The sequence below is a fragment of the Cydia amplana genome, chromosome 12 (genome assembly GCF_948474715.1).
Source record: "Cydia amplana chromosome 12, ilCydAmpl1.1, whole genome shotgun sequence".
Taxonomy (NCBI): domain Eukaryota; kingdom Metazoa; phylum Arthropoda; class Insecta; order Lepidoptera; family Tortricidae; genus Cydia; species Cydia amplana.
This window is the reverse complement of record NC_086080.1, coordinates 257,166-277,911: the sequence shown is the minus strand read 5'-3', so window position 1 is coordinate 277,911 and position 20,746 is coordinate 257,166. Positions and strand designations below refer to the sequence as shown.

Genomic DNA, 20,746 nt, shown 5'->3' with positions numbered 1-20,746 from the left:
CAGGGACCACCACCCCCTGCATGCCAGCCTTACCCTGGGTGCCGCGAGGCTTTGCGGGCGGCGTTCATCAAGCAGGGAACCCCACTCGACGCAGTACCTCTAATGCTAGCCTCATTGGCTCCGAATACTTTAAGTCAATATGGCGTAACTATAAAACTTTGGTGGGAATATTGCACTTCTAAAAATATTGACATCTATCATCTGTCGATACCCGAGGTACTCTCCTTTTTAACGGAACTATTTAAAAAGGGTTGTTCGTATGGTTCATTAAATAGCCACCGTTCGGCGTTATCCTTGCTGCTTGGCAGCGAGATAGGTACAAATAACTGTGTGAAAAGACTTTTAAAAGGGGCATTTAAATTAAAGCCAACAACACCAAAATATAATTCCACCTGGGATCCTCAGGTTGTACTAAATCATGTTTCGTCTTGGTATCCCAACTCCGATATACCCCTTGAAAAAATCACTAAAAAACTAGTTACTCTGTTAGCACTCTGTACAGCTCACAGAGTGCAAACCCTATCTCTCATAAAACTAGAAAATATTACAGAAATTTCAGATGGAATAAAAATTGCTATAGTTGACATAATTAAAACTTCTGCCGTAGGCCGAGAACAACCTATATTGAATTTGCCATTCTTCCGAGAAAAATTAAGTATCTGCCCAGCTACAACCCTTAAGGATTATATTTTCGTCACGAAAAATTTAAGGGTTGGTAGCACGGGAACGCTTTTCCTGACATATAAGCGACCTCACAAGGCCGCCAGCAGTCAAACCCTAAGTAGGTGGATCAAACAAGTATTGCATGAAAGTGGCGTGGATGTCAATGTGTTTGGTGCCCATAGTACTCGCCACTCTGCTACTTCAACGGCTTTTGCGGCTGGAATCAGCCTAGATACGATCAGAAAGGCGGCTGGCTGGACCAGCACCTCTAAAACCTTTGCCAAATTCTATAACCGACCAATATTCAATTGTAACGATGATTATGATTTCGCTAGATCGATTTGTTTCCCAGAAACCAATGTCAGTGACAATGAAGATTCCTAAATGTTAACTTTAGTGCTTACATGCATATTATAATATATTTTGTGATTATTAGGCATGTGAAATAAATAAGTATAAAAACAATAAAAATAAAAACAATGAATACAATTTTTAATTTCTCACAAAACTTTCAACTCTAAACATCTACCTGTTAAAACATTATATCGAGAATGAAGCGATGAAATATAATAGATGATTAAACGAACTTTCCTGAAGTGAAGTTCGATCACTATTATATGAGTCGCTTCATTCGAAGATATAAATATAATCACCCACCCATCCCTAGGTGACCCAAAAAAGAAAGTTTTGTTCGTGACTCTAAAAAATGAAGTCTACGGCAGCGCCCCACCCCCTGGGTGGCGGCCGCCGGAACTACTAATACCGATTTGAAATCAAATGAAGTACTCTAAAAGCGTGCTAGTTGCCTGTAGGTTTAAGGGACTACCTGTTAAAACATTATATCTTCGAATGAAGCGACTCATATAATAGTGATCGAACTTCACTTCAGGAAAGTTCGTTTAATCATCTATTATAACATGCACGGATAATCGTGTTTGACAATTGAGTCAATTGACAATAATTTGACATTGACAAGCATCGCGTACGCGCGTGATCAGTGAAAATATCAGAATACAAACCAAGTTGAAGAAAAATACTGATTTGCTGTGAAATCTAAAGAAAATGCCACGCATAATGTAAGTTTCTCTAAAAACCAATAATTTATTTACAGAAAAAGTTATAATTCGTTTGATCATAACTGATTTTGTCATGAATATGTTTTTCAGTCGATTCTTTGACGCAGAAGAAAATGCTAGCAAAATATATAACTCAGCATCCCCTGTTCGCTTACAGGGAGTACAGGGAGGACCATGAGCCTCTCGGAAGCCAGAGATAAGTGCAGTGCTGCATACAAGTTCTATGAGAGCACGATCCGTACAGATCAGTGGCATCAGTGGCAGCAGGCATGGAAGTCGGTAAGTACTATGCTAATAATTAATACAGATCAACCTCATCTCAAACTAAGCAAAGTTTGTAGTATGGACACAAGAAACATCCATAACTTAGCATTACTTAAAACATTCAGTGCCAGCGCGAGCTACGCGCTACGAGTGTAGCCGATAACACTGGAAAAACCGTATGTAGCAAAAAGCGCCTACGAACAGTGAACTCCCCTAGTGAGTCGCTGGCAGTTAATCTGTTAATGTTTGTTGTTTATCTTGTTGATATTAGCCCAAATCCAGTTTCTAACTACCGTTGCAGGTAGGGTCATCAAGTCATCACTGAATACAATTTAGCTGTTAAATGTGTCAATTATCTATAAATTCTATTTTTATTGTCAGACTTGTCGTTAATTGAGCTGCAAAGTTAGAAAAATCAATGTGGCAGCAACCCAGGCTCCGCTAGCAGTGAGCGGTAACTCAACCAATTACCGGGAGAACTGGCTTGTCTAAAATGGATCCAGAAGAATCAAGGATTGGAGATGTAAGTACACCTTTCTTAAACTAAAATCATGAAGAGTTTATTGTGCCATTTAAAACTATTGACACTGATCTTCTACTATGACTATGTTCTACTAAGTGACAAAAGTTTGTTAAAAACTGTTCTATGACTACTATAATTGCATGAAGTTGTCATGGCAACAATGGATGTTGTAAAAGTTGATCCAACTGTAGATTAATTACCTAACTAGAAAGTTCTAGTTTGTTATACTTGTTTTTGGTAAACTAGAGTTAACAACATTGAAAGATACACTACTAAACTACCAATTGACATTTTTTTCACACTGCAGAAAAAGGTCATAATGATTGTAACAACAATTAAAAACTTTGGAACCCGTAGACCTCACTTTCAAAATTGTTTTTTTACCCTGAATATTGTAGAAGCTGGTTTTGTATGTAAGAATTCAAGTGTATTGACAAAAGAAAAACACCACCACACTTTGTGCCATGAATCTAAGACATAAGGATAAAATATTATTAATATTTAATTTTTATGTACAGTCTAACTGCACAGGTAAAAAGGCATTCGACTGCAGTTTCCAAACCGGCTTTACCTGTGCAGTTGAACTGTACAGTGTACATGCTAAACTGCGCAGGCATAGCCTAGTGTGTATTGCCAGCAGTTTAATTGAAAGATTTAAGTAGGTACTCTTATTTTAAATGTTTTCATTTGCAATACCCTAAGTGGTTTGATTGTATACGTGACAATGGGAAGAATTATGATTTTAGCAGCCTATGTATGTAGGTATGTATGTATGTGTGTGGGTATGTTTGTGTCGTGTATTACCCTAGCATAAAAGCTTAACTACTGAGACAAATATTGTTGCATAAGATGTTCATTGGTATGTTTTTATGCCGCAGGTGGCATAGACTACACTTTAATACATAATAGGTACTCTTTAATAAAATAATAATAACAAAAATGCTTTAAATAACGGATTAATAGTTACTGGAACAAAATTTAATTTATTTTCAGTCGAAACGAAATCGGACCAATGAAACTATAAAATCCCCCTGACTTAAAAACGACAGCTTTCTAAAAATGACATTAATTTCTTATAATTTGCAAATGAACCTCTGTACTAGCCTGCGCCACTATAGAATCATGACCTCATCTAATCTATTTGTTTCTGTTTCAGTCATAACATATTGGAGGACACTCAAGTTATCGAGGACACGATAGAAATTAACTAAAATCTGCAGCCTCAATTATTTAATGACTTATTTAGAAAAGGGATAGTCATAATATTTAGCTATAGAACGAGAGAGTGCGCCAAAAAAAAGTTCTGACTTTCTGCCTGGAACACACTTCTCAGCAGGCACGTCCATGCATTTCGAAGTCAATAGTAAAAGTGTTTATTTGTTAAGCATATGTAGGTGAAACTATTACAGTGGTATTTAAAAGGTTTTTTCTAACAAACCTTTAAGTTGCAATGTATGTATCAAGTACATATTACAAGATAAATTAGACCCCACGTCTCTTTATTCGATTGAGCTAAAACTTAATATACATTATTTAAGTTGGGTGATAACTGATAACGCAATATTATGGTACCACCGAATATCTGATGATGGACGCAGGATGTGGGCAAAGAAACTCTTTGATATATATAAAGCAACCTAATTTGTGTTTGGGTTTCTTAGAAATTGTTTTTATGAGTAGGTATTAATTGCCTGTTAAGGCCCCAGTACACAATGCGCCATTCTGGGGGACGCATTTATGCGTTAGAGGGAGCAAGTGATATTGCTATCTCATTCTACCGCATGGCTGCGTCCCTTGGTTTGGCCGGCGATGGCCCATTGTGTACAGGGGCCTTTATAGTCGGCAATAAAAACTTTTATCAAAAATATCATTTTTATTTGACAAGATATGTACTTACCACCTTATTCATAAAACTTTACGGACCTGATTTAGTTAAATAATTTTTTATCCCTTTCTTTCAAATACATAAGGGAGCCGGTCTACCTAGCTTTATTTGACGTTCATAAGCGCATTGTAATTATGCCTACTTGAATAAACTATCTTTTATCTTATCTTTATCTAAGTCAAAATGACAGATAAAGACAAACGATTCATAGCTAATTCAGGGCAGTAACACTTTTATGAATAATGCCACTAGGCTAAGCGTATTATGAGACGCAGGCGACGCAGTTCATGCAGCGCAGCACAGAGCAGATTTTGTAAAGTATGGAACGTCCTTACTCTGGAGTGTGCGTACCTAAAGGACGTTCTATACTTTACAAAAATCGCTCTGTGCTGCGCTGCGTGACCTACGTCGCCTGCGTCTCAGCATACGCTTAAGTTTCCGTCACACAGGCGCGTTTCCCGGGCGGGGCGTGAGCGTTTTATATGTAAAAGCGGCGCGCCCCGCTAACGCCCCGCCCGGAAAACGCGCCTGTGTGACGAAGCCTTTAGCCTTACGGCTTGGCCATGACATTGCTCGACTGGCTTCGGCTAAGGCGACAACCATAGGTTGTAGCGAGACACAGCGATCGGACCTTTCGTTCCCATCTAGCCTTCCCTGCCTTAGCCGGAGCCAGTCGCGCAATGTGGCTAACGCGTTAGTATTTTTATAGTTTACCCCGCGACATCATTAGTAGTTTGTTTCAGTTCTTATAAATTGAAATATATGTCATACACTAAAGATAAAGTGATCAAGTCCACCGGTGGCCAAGGCTGGAAACGAGGCAGGGTACGCGGCTAACGTCCCAAATTCTCTTATGTAAGTACATATATATGTTTTGACGACCGGTCTGGTCTAATGGGTAGTCACCCTGCCTGTGAAGCCGCGGTCCTGGTTCGAATCCCGGTAAGGGCATTAATTTGTGTGATGAGCACAGATATTTGTTCCCGAGTCATGGATGTTTTCTATGTATTTAAGTATTTGTATATTATATATATTAGTCTAAGAGCTAGCCACGGAAATAGGTACTTATGCAATTTATAGAGCAACGAAATCCCTCTAGTTAGTGGGCCATACTATCATTATTAATTAATCCAGCATGGCAGCAGTTCAGCGGTGGGTGTGTGAGTGGATGGGCAACAAAGGGGTTGTAAAATGATATCATAGCTAATTATATATTTAATTCAAATATAACAATGCCAGGCGTTTTATTTGGGGGAATAGTAGTGTCAGGTGATGAAAGTACACAAACCACTTGAGCGCCTGCAGGAAGACCATGAGCAAATTCCACCTGACTCACAATTGCTTCACGCATAGTTGTATATGTCTTCTACTTTTTCTTAACACATACCTAGGCGTAATCGAACAGAGTAGTACTATTATTTATTCTGTGACAGAGTACAAAAAGTACGATTGCGAAAAGTACGAGTGGATTATATACGTAAAGCAAAAACGCCTGGCATTGTTATATTTGAATTAAATACATAATTAGCTATAATATCACACCAAACACAGAGCTCTATAAATTGCACACCTTCAGTTGATTTTACAACTCCGTTGTTGCCCAACCACTCTCACACCCACCGCTGAACTGCTGCCAGGCGACCGGATTAATTAATAATGATAGTATGGCACACTAACTAGAGGGATTACGTTGCTCTATAAATTGCATAAGTACCTATTTCCGTGGCTAACTCTCCGGTTATATCGTTGTCTGAGTACTCTGAGTGTGTCTGAGACCAAAACACTTTTTCCCTTTTCAGGTCATTACTATGTATACCTATACATTACGGCCCTCGCTCCGAGCCGTTCCTGGTGCAAAAGCTGCCCATAGTAATCCAGCGTTGAAAAGTTGCTAGCATCATGGGCACTTTCGCACCGGGGACGACAATTAATGATTTGTTTGTATACCATAATTTAATGTGAAAATAAACTTGGTTTATCTTTTTGGCAATAGTTGTGTTATTTACCCATTTATAATATTCTCTCCAGCAGCACAGAGCCGATATTGTTAAGAGCCCATCAACGTGCACACTAGCGCCACTGCTAAATAATCGTGATTATTTCAAATTAACGTCAGGTATTTAAAAAAGGGGGCCGCTACGTACTGTATTTTGTATTTGGGGCATTATCTATGAAAAGGGACCTTATTGTCGATGGCGCTTACATCGCGCGGCATTATATTTATATCGGAGCATCTTTAATAATGACGTAAGCGCCATCGACAATAAGGTCCCTTTTCATAGATTCCGTCACATTTAAGTACCTCTTGAATACATCAAACTAGTTTTTATGTTGCTGGATTCTTCAATCTATGCGTCCAAAGTTAAAACGGCCGTTTTTGTTTTAAGTTCATAGATCGGCGAATCCAGCAACATAAAACTAGTTTGATGTATTCAAAAGTTACTTTAATACTATGTAGATACAATACGTAGCGGCCCCCTTTAAAAAATCTTTCGTTAAATTTAAATTATCACGATTATTTAGCAGTGGCGCTAGTGTGCACGTTGACGGGCTCTTAACTTACCTAGTAAACATAGAAGACTGACAACAGTGCCAACGCCGCGAGAATATTGACATTGTTGTTAATGGATTTAACATAGTTTTTTAAAATTTAACATTAATTATTAGAGTATTAAACTCTGTCTGACCGTAGTTATAGTTACTAAAGTAGGTAGACTTATAGCATAATAGAGCATTTAGGAATATTCTTATTTAACCTTTTGACCGCCAGACTAACTAGATGCGTCTTTAAATAAGAACGTGCTTAAAATGCTTTAATTATACTATAGTGTATATATATGAAAGTCGGATTAAATACGTTTAGAAGCTATAAGTAGTAACAGTGACAGATTTTGTACGCTAAAATGAAAAATAAGAATAAGCGACACCTACATGCGGGGAATGCTGTTTTGTATGAAGATTGACCATAGAAAAATAGGTAAATAGATGAGGTAGGTATTTGTGTGATAGTAAAACATAGTTGGTTATAGGCGAAATAAGTATTTATTAAGCTGGCTCGCACGCGCACATTCTCAAGAGCCCATCAACGTGCACACTAGCGCCACTGCTAAATAATCATGATTATTTCAATTTAACGAAAGATATTTAAAAAAGGGGGGCCGCTACGTACTGTATCTTGTATTAAAGTACCTTGTGAATATATCAAACTAGTTTCTATGTTGCTGAATTCGTCAATCTATAAACTCAAAACAAAAACGGCCGTTTTAACTTGGACGCATAGATTGACGAATCCAGCAACATAGAAACTAGTTTGATGTACGAGTATTCAAAAGGTACTTTAATACAAGATACAATGCGTAGCAGCCCCCTTTTTTAAATATATTTCGTTAAATTGAAATAATCACGATTACTTAGCAGTGGCGCTAGTGTGCAGGTTGATGGGCTCTTAACAACAGCCGGTTTTGTGCATGATGCTTAGGAAGTCCTCGGGGAGCGCCTTCCTTAATTTCCCCCTGTATCCACGAGAAGTTTTCTGGAAGAAAAATAAGGAAATAAGTAACAGCAGGTTCATGTGGCAGCTATGAATGAAATATTTTCACATGAGTGCAGGCTATTTGCACCCAAAATATAGCTACTAGTAACTAATCGACGGGAACGACCATTTCGGGGAATAATATCCATTGGTTTTTATATATATTATCCGCTAGTTTTTATATATATGTATTATCCATTGGAGTCTCGTGAAGAGCAATATGAACGCTTACTGATGCACACCAAAAATATGAAAGTTAAGTTTTGTCCTAGACTCGAGGTTGCTGCTTGCTGCGCATTCCGCTAGTCATCAAGCAATAGGCCTGTATTATTTTTTTTGAATAAAAATATGACTAAGTATGTTTGTCAACAATGCAGCACAATAGAACTAGAACTGGATGCCTTAGTTAAACCTTAAATGCATTCCCAGATTATGATATGATATGATTTATTTATCTCACAATATACAATTTCACTTAAAATTACACATGGTAGATTTTCAGGAATTTATATTGTGATTGTCAGTTTTTTTCACATAATGAATAATTGAATATGAAGAATAACAGTATGTATCCTAGACCCAGTAACTACTTAACATAACTATCAAACAATAGTTACCTATCTCATTGCACAATACAGCCACACTCATACTTATTCAAAAAAGTTACTAAGACACGCCTAGTGGAACGTCACAGTTTTTTATGTCTAGTAAGTACTTAATTCAGTGCTCAAGAGAACTTACCTTCTGTGTGCAAGTTGCTCGAGAAAGGTATTGACTTACAGTAGTCTGGCCAATGGACAAGCCATCATCTTGACTAGTCCCGCGTTGGTAGTTGCCATCAGCTACCAGTATTACAGCTAATACTGTTAAAACCTAAAACAAATAAGAACATAGATGTAATATTTGTACCTAGGTAAGTAGACTTTCCCCTTTAGGTTAGGATATGAATGTTGAGGTAAAAAGTGGCTTAAATAAGTAACCTCTGTTAGTAAGTATAAGATTGTGCAACAGAATATCTTAACATACTAATTTTTACAATTATAATATGAGATAGTATTTAAGAGTTTAGTAGCATTGTCATTGAGACGCCTGTCTTACATGGAATACATATTAACTTTAAAGAAACACTACAATTTTATTAAGCTTTACCTTTAAGGTGTTTTGGTAATCCATCACCGTTTTGAGACTCTGCGTTAAGTTCGGCACATAAATGCACTGCACACTCCTTACACTCTGTAAATATGCCGAAACTCTTCGTCTGGCATATCAAACGGGTTGCAAGCGTTTCTTAAAGCTATGCACGAGATTTTTCGACGCTTTGTTTCTTCAACAGCAGCCGCGAGTAGGAATAATAAAATTTGACTTCCCTGCAAACAAAATATTGACTATATTATATAAAGCGGAACATTGTAACTAATAACTCTCAATATAATCATAGAAAAACGGATATTTACCTGTAATTTGTATTTGTAATAGGTTTATTCACTAGTTTTGCTTTCACGACAAGGCTTATCGTCACCTAAGAAGCACTTAGATAAAATTAACTAAGTTGAACTGTCAAAATGGGATAATATGTCAAATTATCCAACCCCCATGTTATGCAAATTGTCTTCTGTCATCTACCGCTGTCAAATGTGGATAACTCCATATATCGTCTGCTACCATAGTATGCATGATAAAATCGTCGGTAACTAACGTTTTATTCACATATTTTATACCATATTGCGTGATAACTGCTACCGTGCTAAGCCCACAGGTTTATTTACGAAGCTATCTCTTTTATTTAAACACTTGTTTTTCTGTCAAGCAGCTCTTCTGGGCAAAAACAAGATTTAATTTCCCTCCTAGATTATCAAATGGCAACTACTAAACTAGAATAATTTTCAGAATAAGTATTACGAGGGGCGTTCAAAATATTCTCGGTATTGATATCTTACAACCTCTTCTAAAATTTCTTTCGTTACTGGCCGCTAAGGTTTATTCATTGACATTAAAAAAAAGTATAATTCGAACCGAGATGTTCTTTTGTTTTTCTGTAATTGCTGAACAACCATGAACATCATGTGGGAATTGACAATGTTAACTAAATTAGAACATCGATGCGTGATAAAATTCTTGACAAAACAGGGTAAAAATCAAAAAACCATAAAAGAGGAAATGGATTGTGTTTACCGTGAGTCTGCTCCTTCTTTATCTACCATTCAAAAGTGGTCAAGCGAGTTTAAACGTGGAAGGGAGAGTGTTGAAGACGACCCTAGACCTGGCCGGCCTGTAGTAGCTACTTCACAAGAAAATATTGATAAAGTGGAAAAACTTATATTGGAAGATGGTCGAGTGAAGGTAAAATCTATAGCACAAGTAACCAATCTCTCTATTGGTACCGTACATGATATTATCCATGACCATCTTAATATGTCAAAAGTAAGTGCAAGATGGGTTCCGCGAATGCTGACTCGGCTTCAAAAAGACATGCGTGTAGCTTGTTGTTCCGATTTTATTGACCTGTGCGGTGAAAATCCTGATGAGGTGCTGCAAAGAATAGTTACTGGAGATGAAACCTGGGTTCATCATTATGACCCAGAGAGTAAACAAGAGTCCATGCAGTGGCACATTAAGGGTTCAGCTCATCCCAAGAAGTTCAAGGTCATCCCTTCAGCTGGCAAGGTCATGGCCACGATATTTTGGGATTGTGAAGGAATATTACTGATCTATTATAAAGAAAAAGGTGTAAATATCACAGGACAGTACTACGCTAACATTCTACGTCAATTAAAGGATGCAATCAAAGAAAAGAGGCGAGGAAAGTTAACCAAAGGTGTTATGCTTCTGCATGACAACGCCCCCGTCCATACTGCTCATATTGCCAAGGCAGCTATTGTTGAATGTGGGTTTGAAACTGTTACTCACCCACCGTATAGTCCGGACTTAGCCCCCAGCGACTTCTTTTTGTTCCCCAATCTTAAAAAGGATCTGCGTGGAAATAAATTTTCCGATGATGAAGCATTGAAGGCGGCAGTGGAGGAGCATTTTTACACCAAAGATAAAAAATATTTTTATGCAGGATTAAAAAAAATAATTGATCGATCTTTTAAGTGTATGAACATAGGGGGGGAGTATATTGAAAAATAAAAATATCAAACTTTTCGTACTTGTTTGTTTTCATTCTCATATCGAGAATATTTTGAACACCCCTCGTATCTAAATCCAAGAGCGAAGTAAACTCTTAAAATCATGTGTACTTACTACATTCTTGAAACAACATCTCGCTATAACTCTCATGTAAACAACGCATACATTTTACGTCGCTGACAAGGCTCAACCAAAAGAACAATACTGCAATTTGTTGTCTTTTACAAGATGGTGGTCACGCTGCGCCGGTAACGATCGATTAGGAGATTGACTGCATGTGTCATATATATATGAATATGATAATACATTTTATTTTTTAGCAAATAAGACGCCTTGCAAGTATCGAGTCGTAAATACTACACTATTCTACTAAGTATAGGTACGAATACAATCTTAATGCCCAAAGGGACATTATCATTAGGATTAAACTTTGGTAGGCTTTAACACTGAATCAGTGTCACTGATCTATGCATCCTTAAACGTGTCAATATTAACTTCATCGTTTGAACCACAGACATACAATTCCCGCTCGCGCTTGACAGACAGCTGAAGTGTGCGAAAGGGAAGCCATCACGTATATGAACATCCCATGAGTGCGAAAAAGTCAGACTACCAATGAGAAAACGTAACCACTTTTGACTTTGACGACGGCCGCGGACGGCCAAGAGCGTATCACGGTAATTTTCAAATTGAAAAATATACACGGATTAGGACAAAAAGTATTACATAAAGTAATTCAGCGAAGATGGTGTATTGTAGTGTGTCGGATTTCAGTGTTACAGTGCCAAATAATCCAAGCAAATACTCATTTCAGAGGATTTATGATATTCCGAGCGAAATTTTCATAGCGATATTTTGTCAAATTAACAGCGTAAAAAATGTAAGAAGCCGGTTTATAATCTTCATTATAAGTTTTTCTTCCTTTGTGTGCTAATATTTTATCATATTAGTCTATAATTTAAAATATTTTGTGTAAAAACATAACCTGTTACTTTACGCTAGGGCTTGACAAAATGTTCATATGACAGACATCGATAACTTGTCGGTATATTAATAGCTATGTAATTATTTCTTCACAAGACATAATTAAGATATTAGATTTTATAACCGACTTCAAATAATAACGATTGTTATACCTTTTTGAAGGTGCTCATGTTTAGCGATAAATTTAAACTTCACTTTCCAACACAGTAAGAGTTACATTAAGATAAGTCTGCAACGATTTTGATAGCACACGCAGTGCAAGTGTTATTTATACGTCATAATGTCGTAGAATTTTAACGTTTAAAATAACACATTTGAAAAAGTAGTCGATGAAGCAATCAAACATCGACAGATTATTAATTATGTTTTAACATGACATCACTATTTTTGATCTCACATAGACAATTTACGCACACACTTGCATTTCATTTTTGGTCGCACTTTTGAAGATTGACAGTTGTTCTAGTCATATTAATTCTATGGTTTGAACAGCCACAATTTTACGGTAACAATGGTAGCATACGAAAGGATATTTAGGCGTCCAATAAAGTTGAATGTGGTAATGTTAGAATAAAATACAGATTTACTTGGTAAATATTGAATTTCTTTATATTTTTACCCACTGACTAATGGGTTATGATTGTAACAATCTACTTATGTGGGTATGTACATATATGTAAGTAATGATTTATTAATATAAATTACTAAAAGACATAGACAGGAATATCAAACTAAAACTAACTACAATTAAAATAATTAAAACTAAAAATTAAAAATACCTATCAAAATTTGGTGCCCTCGGGAGGGTGCCTAATACGCAGGCAGCGTTCCCGCGCTGGATTGCGATTGCAATTCTCTGCGCGAGAAACTTGCCCGCGCGGGGGTCGCCCGTTGCCTCCCTCAGCCGTTTCCCGAGCGCCTTGTGGAGCATCTGTGCGCCTCTGCCCCACGAACCAAGCGTATTTCATACGAGTATATGTATGTTTATGTCGTGTTTCACAATAGCCTCAAACTACTAGACTACTAGTATTAGGCTAATCTTCAAGAATGAGACTGTGTCAATCCATTCGTTTACGGCCTACGAGTAAAACCCGTGTTGGGGTCATAGTTTTTCAAACGTTTTATTTGTCATATTTTTGTTCGGATGTGTGACTTGTGTTGTGAAAGAGCAAAGCAGAGATAAGCTGTTTACCTGACCCGTGCTAACCTCATACATACATAATGTATCTAAACAGCGCACGTGTTGCGGTTCCAGAACGAACAGCTATATCTCCATGGAATCGGTTTCCAGCTGAGACTGTATCAGTGTGTTGTCGACAGATAATAATCACTTAGGAATCTTAGCATTTCCTAACGCATCTGAGGACAATAACTTGCATATATACTTTTCACTCTCTAACTTGTAGTCCGAAGTACCTCACAATTAAGCACTACCAGTTCTAGCATTCCCCGATACTGAATAGCAAGTAAAATTTTAAGTTTTCCGCATGGAGTAGGTACTTGATATTTGATAAAATAAGGTATATTTGTATAGAGTTAGAGTGATGTCAAACCGCCGAATGTCCTGGGAGCAACAGAGATACGTATTTATATCGTGTATCGAGTAGGTAGAATAAAACTTGAAAATCTCTTCAAGTGACGAAAACCAAATTCCATTTTATTTACATGCAAGACTCTATTTTGCGTAAAAAATAGTATGAGAATCTAGTTCTTTTTTAAGAAGACGGTCTGTTAAAATTGCATTGCCATTGTCATCCGATTTACATATGTATGCAAAATTTTAGCTTAATCAGAAATCGGGAAGTGGGTCAAATTTATTTTCTAAGATCTGACCAACACTAACTAATAACTAACAAACCAACTAACATACATTACATACATACCAACAGGGCAAGTTAAATAAAAGCTTGTAAAAAAAGTGTGTTGCAAAATATTTGGCGGTTTTGGCATGGCCGTCAGTAAGTATTGATTGTTACTGACTTTACGGTCCGGTGGAACATGCGTAGCTGTTACTGCTGTTAGTATATCTATGCGCGTTACCTGTTCTCTCTAAAGTGCTGGAGTAGCCTGAGTATGAGTCGAGGCATCATGGCTTCAGCCACGCACATGAGTTCGGCGGGCGCGGTGCCCGGTCGAGGGCACTTGTTTCCATGGTTGCTGCAGAATCTGTAACATCAGACACTTTTCATTAGTATAGTAAGTGGACATTCATACTACAAGCGAACGTGTAAAAGACTTTTAGTAACTTTAAGCGAATTTTCTATTGAGGTTAAGACCATTTTCTGAAATATACTGAACCCTGAAACATTCGTATTTACACAATAGTGCTTTACTATTGACGACCTAGGTGTAGGAGGTATCAATAAAATTAAAATTCACGTGGCGTATACATACTTTCAGTTCTAAATATAGTCATGGAAGAGGAACGCAAAAAAGAGGTCTAAATAAATACATAGTATAAATAGGTACTGGATTACAGCACCCAAAGTAATTTCAAAATTAGTAATTACACTTTTCTTTGCGTTCCTCTTAATTTGTCCATGAGTGTACCTATAAACATGAGGCAAAACTCTTCTTTTTATTAAAACAATACGAATATGTCCTGTATGGACCTCTCGGCACGTGTGTCCGAGCGAGACGGACGATAAACCGAAGGCGTTAGACAGAGCCAGCTGCCGGTTGAACTTGACTTGACATTAGACCTTCGCGGCGGCCTTGAGCATTTCTCGTTGTCTGCTAAAGATATGTATCGGCTTATTTGCTAATTCATGTAAATAAAAGTTGTTGTCACGGAACCAATTTCAGTTAGTCCTGGAATTATGGCAGTTGTAAAAACACAATCTGCCGATTAGGAATGATCTTGTTATAATGATTATGGCCACGACATGGGCAAAGAAGTAAATATGGGGATCTTTGAATCTATGTGTTCAAGTCACTTCAATGGGAACATTTGATGGACTGGCAGCGCTAGTCCGTGTGATGTGTGTAGCGCTAGGCGCTAGTAGGTATGTGTTTAGATCATTTATTAACCTTTACCACTTAGCTTCTTGTCAGCTACTCTACAGTCATACCTACCCACGTACGTATAGTCATACGTACCACGAAGGTTGCATTGCAGGATATTCTTCTTGTGTTTTTACGAACATTGTTAGAAGGCGATCACCCCATCATATTTTTATTTTCATTTGCCCTTCGTACAATATCTGTACAGTGTACAATACAATTTTCCATACCACATACTGTATATCTCGACAGTTCACGTTCAAAACTATCTGATCTCTTTTTATTTACCTATCAAATAATGTTAGATACTTTTGGCACATAGTCTGATACGCTACGCTACTTCTGACGCTGACTGTACAAAGGTACTGATGGAATAGTTATATGCAAATTGTTTAACTTCTAGTCAAGCATCGACGATAGACAATGCAATTTCAAGCTCCACCAAATTAGATCCGATTTCGAGGCAAAGGTCACGACCTACAGTTATTCTAGGTCGCAACGTTTAACCTTGGGGATTCAGATAACGTCCTAAATCGAAATTTTCGTTATGATCGTCGTTTTCGTCGTGCTCTCTATTGATCTTGTATATTCAAGTGACAGAGACAGATAACAAAATTTTGATTTTCGGCAGTTTGCGGTAGGCACTCGGCAGCCTCCGCTCTCTTCTAAAGCAACAAGAGAAAAAAATATATCCCTTGTGAACTGCCTAATTATGTTATAGTATATGTATATAGTTTTCCATATATGTAAATGCTAAACGTTCTACCATCCTTATCGCAGCGTCGCGTCGCTCAAGGTCAAGGTCTCCCAAGTTCAAGATCAACTCCCATTCCGAACATGAGCTAGCTAACACTCAACTCACTCAACTGACCTTAGACCTTGTGCCTTTACATTAAGGTTTACAATCGTCAGTTAACGAGAGCGAAGTTATGCTTGTAAGAACCAGTATAATTGTCCCTTTTATTTGACACAGGTCTCGAGATCTCAATTAAATGGTTTCATAATCATAACCAATGGGGAAGCATACTTAGACGTGTAAACATACGAATATCTACCGTATTTTATTAATTTTAGGGTTCAAAATGTTCAAATTAGAGCGGGTGACGTTGCTGGTATGAACGAAACGTAACGTAGGCGACACAATGCTTTATTTACTTACTAATGCATAACGCCCACACGTGTTATTTATAGGGATATTAGGGAATTCGAACTGCTGGGAGCGCAGAGAGCTAATCTAAGACTTATTACACGCATCGAAAGAGTTATTTTTATTTGAGTTTTTACTTCTACCTCTGCACCATCAAGTTCGTTTAAAATGCATATACCTAACATAAGGAAGAGCATTCAAAATTATATTAGCTTAGTGTGTCGTGGTTTCGTGATAATGACCGAGCATTTGTGAACCGAGATGGAGGTGTGTCTACTTTAACTAAGTAGGCGAATATTTTCTTTGCTCATTCTTTTTGCCAAAGTACCGTGATCTCAAGAACCATAACAACTGTGTGCAAACACAGACCGTAAGTATAGTGGTTTGTTAGAGCTTAAACTGGCTAATGTTGTAAGGGATCACAATGAGCCCGTGTCCAAAGCAAGCCCGGCGCACTGGAGCAAGGCAGAGGTTAGCCTAATCTTAATACGCTGGTTCTAAAATGACTTATTTCCTAACAGCAAAACTTTTGAGTATCGGGGGACTGTTTGTATTTTCTTTGCAATAAGGTTAAGGTTGCGTTTCCACCAGAGATGTACAAGGATGCATAGCGAGGGATGTCTGTGTTGTACCAATAGAATCACTTCATTTGTTTCTTAACAAACACATCCCTCAGTACGTATCCTCTCCCATATCTAATGATAACGCAGCCTTTAAAATTATCAGTTGCCCACCCAGCATCGCCCACACTGTTAACTGTCCATCGGTAATAGTACATTATTGCAGAGGCCGGGAAAGGGCAATTCGTGGATGAGTTTCGACTTTGTCGGACGACGCGAAGCGTAGTCCGACAAAGAAGACGAATCCACGAATTGCTATTCCTGCCGAGGCATATATAGTGCTTTTCTCCAAACATGCGAGGAAATAAGGTAAAATAATAATTATTTAAGCATCAAGCATCACTCAAATCGAACCTTCACATCAAAAATGTCAAAAACAATTTCCCTCTAAAATTATTTTTTAAAAGTTTAGGGCACAAACTTATTCTGCCATTCAGTACCATTCAATATTCGTTCATTCAATATAATTGTGCAATATAGTTAGTCAAACCAATTTGTCAGTCAGTAAGAACCAGGAAAACTATACCCATCCTTTTCTTTTGGGTGCTAGTACTAGTGTAAGACAAATATAGTATGATTCTCTCTGTCTATGTTTGAAATGAGAAAGTCCTTTGACAAACTATATAAACTTTATGTACACGGATGAGATCCTTAAAAAAATATAAAAATAATCTTTGATTTTATTAAGCAGTATTCTCACGATCATACACGAGCAAACGGTCTTGTAAGAACGAGACAAGTAAGGTCGTTTATCTTACTATCTCACTCTATCCTATAGCTTGAAATGACAGCTGATCGGGTCGTGTAGACGCGGCTCGCGGCTATAATGATTGGCTGTTTGCGTTTTTTATTTTTAAAAAGTAAAAACACTACAGTAATAAGTTATTACTGTAGTGTTTTTTCATTCCCGTCCGCTAGAACAGGACAGCGATAGTTTGATTTTTTTAAATTAGAGTTTGACAATAACGTAGAACTTCCCGTACTATTTTTGTTACAATAAGGTGAACATTTCCGAGCATATTGGAGAAAACCTTATTACAAAAGGAATAAGGTCCACCGATGGACAGTTAAGTAAGAGTGTTGCTGTTTGTACTGGATACATTTTAGCATAGGTTTGGTCTTATGGTTGACTGGTAAAAATTACATTGTGACTAATGTCCACCATTGTGTAATTATAGTTTAAGTTTATCACGAATAAAAAACGTGATTCTGATTCTGATTCACCATATACATGTGCAATAAACTTTAAATGGGAAATAATCCACCTGTTTAAATAATTGAATCATAAAATTCATAAATGAAGCCATGCTAAAGATACGCCATCATGTATCTCTTATGACTCATACAAGACTTCATCTTGTGCTTGTACCTAAGTGTGTGACCTACCAACAGAGTAGGAAGTATGACCAATATGGAGGCACATTAATAACCAATCCTGACCATAGAGTCAACGCCATATTGATATCGTGTAGGCGATCCTGTTCGTGGCCGTGGAGTGGGTCACGGCGAACGATAAACGATATTGAAGAAATAAGTCACAGGCTTTAAGGCCTACCGCGAACATAAATCGAATTTTCGGCGTAGCTCGAATATGCATGCAACTCAACGTCTTATTTCAGATCCTCTTTCTTTGAACGGTGGCTGCCTTAGCCTTGTGATGCCATCAGTCCTGCACGGGGTTACTGAAATGACTGAATATGATTTTATTTTCCAGATATTAAATGATGTTTCCAGAGCCCAATCGATTACGAGATCTAAATTCGCGAGATTATCTGCTTATACATAAAGAAATCTCAATTCATCTGCAGTCTCATAAAACTCATAAATTACAATATTTCAATGTTTTGATACAAGTTTTATAACGACTGAATCCGTTTTTTTGTCATTAGTGTCATCTTATGACTAACCGCGACAAAGTGACTGGATTTTCGAAGGTACATAATATTATAGGTGAGGTGACTATAACATCGTCCATACAGTTAATTAATCATTCGTAAACCTTATTGCAAACACTTAAGGTCCACCTATGGCAAGTTAAGAGTGTTAATGTTAGTACAAATTGTGAAGATGCATTGAATAACTTTAGTAAATGACCAGTTTACATATTCACGGCGCATTGTGGCATCGACAGACCGCATTGCGCGGATATTTGCAGCGATGAAGTCACCCGTGCATAAGCTAGTATCGGATTAGAACTATCTGGTCAACTGGCAGGCGGCCATTTTTGCGACCACGAGACACTGTTTACGATCAAATGTCTGGTGAACAATATCAAGCCTTTGCGGTACAGTTTTGTGCGGTAATATCACAGAATGTCTATATTTCTCATTGTCTAATAACAGCCGATGTTTGACAGCTAATAAAATAAATGTTCAACTCGAACACATAAGTTGCATGACGCGTTGTTTTTCTCGCTCATTCTTTTATTGATTAACTACCTGACATAACATAGACGTAGTACTATTAGTTATTCTGTGCATAGACTAAGACTGCCTTTCCACTGGTGGGGAGACGAGTAGAGATGGAGGAAAGTTGATTCAATGGTATTAGTTGTAACCCACATCTCTTCTCATCTGCTGGATTAGAACCAATGCTGTTGGTTGATTGATTCCTCTCATCTTGGTTCGTCTCTGCCTGAGTGAAAAAGAAGTCTAACATTTGAATAAAATGCTACCGACCGTTGTAATGCCGCTTCTTGGTAATTATGAGGGATGGTAACAGCAAAGCATAGCGTTGCATAGTCGTGCGCTTCTAAAGTGTCAGGGACCCTTTTGGAAACTAAGAAAGAGAATTGATACTCCAATATAGCATTGCCAAAATTAAAAGAGATGGAGACAGACGATTTTTGTTAGTCAGATGAGCCACTCGAGGCAGATGGACATGCAGCGCGAGATGCACGTGTCTTACTGTCTACTGTACGCTCACCCGTCTTCCTTCATGACGGAGTTGTCGCCGCAGTCGCACGCGCCGCCGGCCTGCGACAGGAACATGTTGAAGTCGTGCGTGGAGTGGTCGCCGCGGTGGAAGCACTCGCGGCAGATGGACATGCAGGGAGAGATGCCGCAAGTGCGGCAGCGGTACGCGACGACGCGGGGGATCCACACGAGGCCGCATTTGTCGTGCTTGTCGTAGCTGCGAACTGTTGACAAACAAACAAATGTTGTGTTAGATTTGGTTACAATAACAAGTAAAGCAGGGAAAAGGTAGATTTTTAAAATTAATAAAAAGTCCGCCAAAAAACCTTGGAAATACTGGTGAAAATGTTAAACAGAACTATAATTTATTAGATACCTCAGTTCATAACATTGAATTTGAACTACCAATTTCACGGCAGTTTTTATTCACTTTCCGTCGAGTTTTTACAATTATACGTGGAGATGTATCACATACAAAACAGTGTGAAAGTGCTCTTATTTGTACAACTCGTTTTGTTTATATTCTTTATCACTTCGCGTTAATCTGACTATAGTTAAATCTCGTTGTGCTTATGTACAAAAAACAAACAATAGCAACACATTCAACGCAAATGACGCGGCGAGAACCAACGTGTAATAGTCAACCTCAACACGGTGTTTTTGTACAGTCGTGTTCAATTTGATCCAAACCAAAAAGTGCTTCTTTCTAACAAACAATAATGCCCAAATGACTGATGGGAACAAACGACCATCTACACCTTTTAGAGTTGACAGACGTTTATGAATAACGCCAAAACTGCCGTAAGTAATATATATCATGCACAAACAGCAACTGACACACACGTTCCACAAGGATCATCGCGTCATCTGATGGTTCTTTCAGACTTTCGTGAATACCTTCTAGGTTCATGAATATACCTTATTGCAATAGTCAGACAAATAAGAGTACTGTACCGACAAGCCTTCTCAAAAAGCCGAAGCAGTTGTTATGCTATTTTCGGCAGC

The 20,746-nt window shown here is 37.9% G+C and overlaps 1 protein-coding gene across 1 annotated transcript in view; it reads right to left on the bottom strand.

The window, feature by feature from the left end:
• The window catches only part of LOC134652852 (E3 ubiquitin-protein ligase Ubr3), a 103,043-nt gene that overhangs the window by 58,695 nt on the left and 23,602 nt on the right, over window positions 1–20,746 (bottom strand). The window contains exons 2-3 of the mRNA XM_063508051.1: window positions 19,752–19,965; window positions 14,097–14,222 (exon numbers count right to left, since the gene is read on the bottom strand). Of these exons, the coding sequence (XP_063364121.1) occupies window positions 14,097–14,222; window positions 19,752–19,965 (340 nt within the window). The remainder of the gene's footprint in view (window positions 1–14,096; window positions 14,223–19,751; window positions 19,966–20,746) is intronic.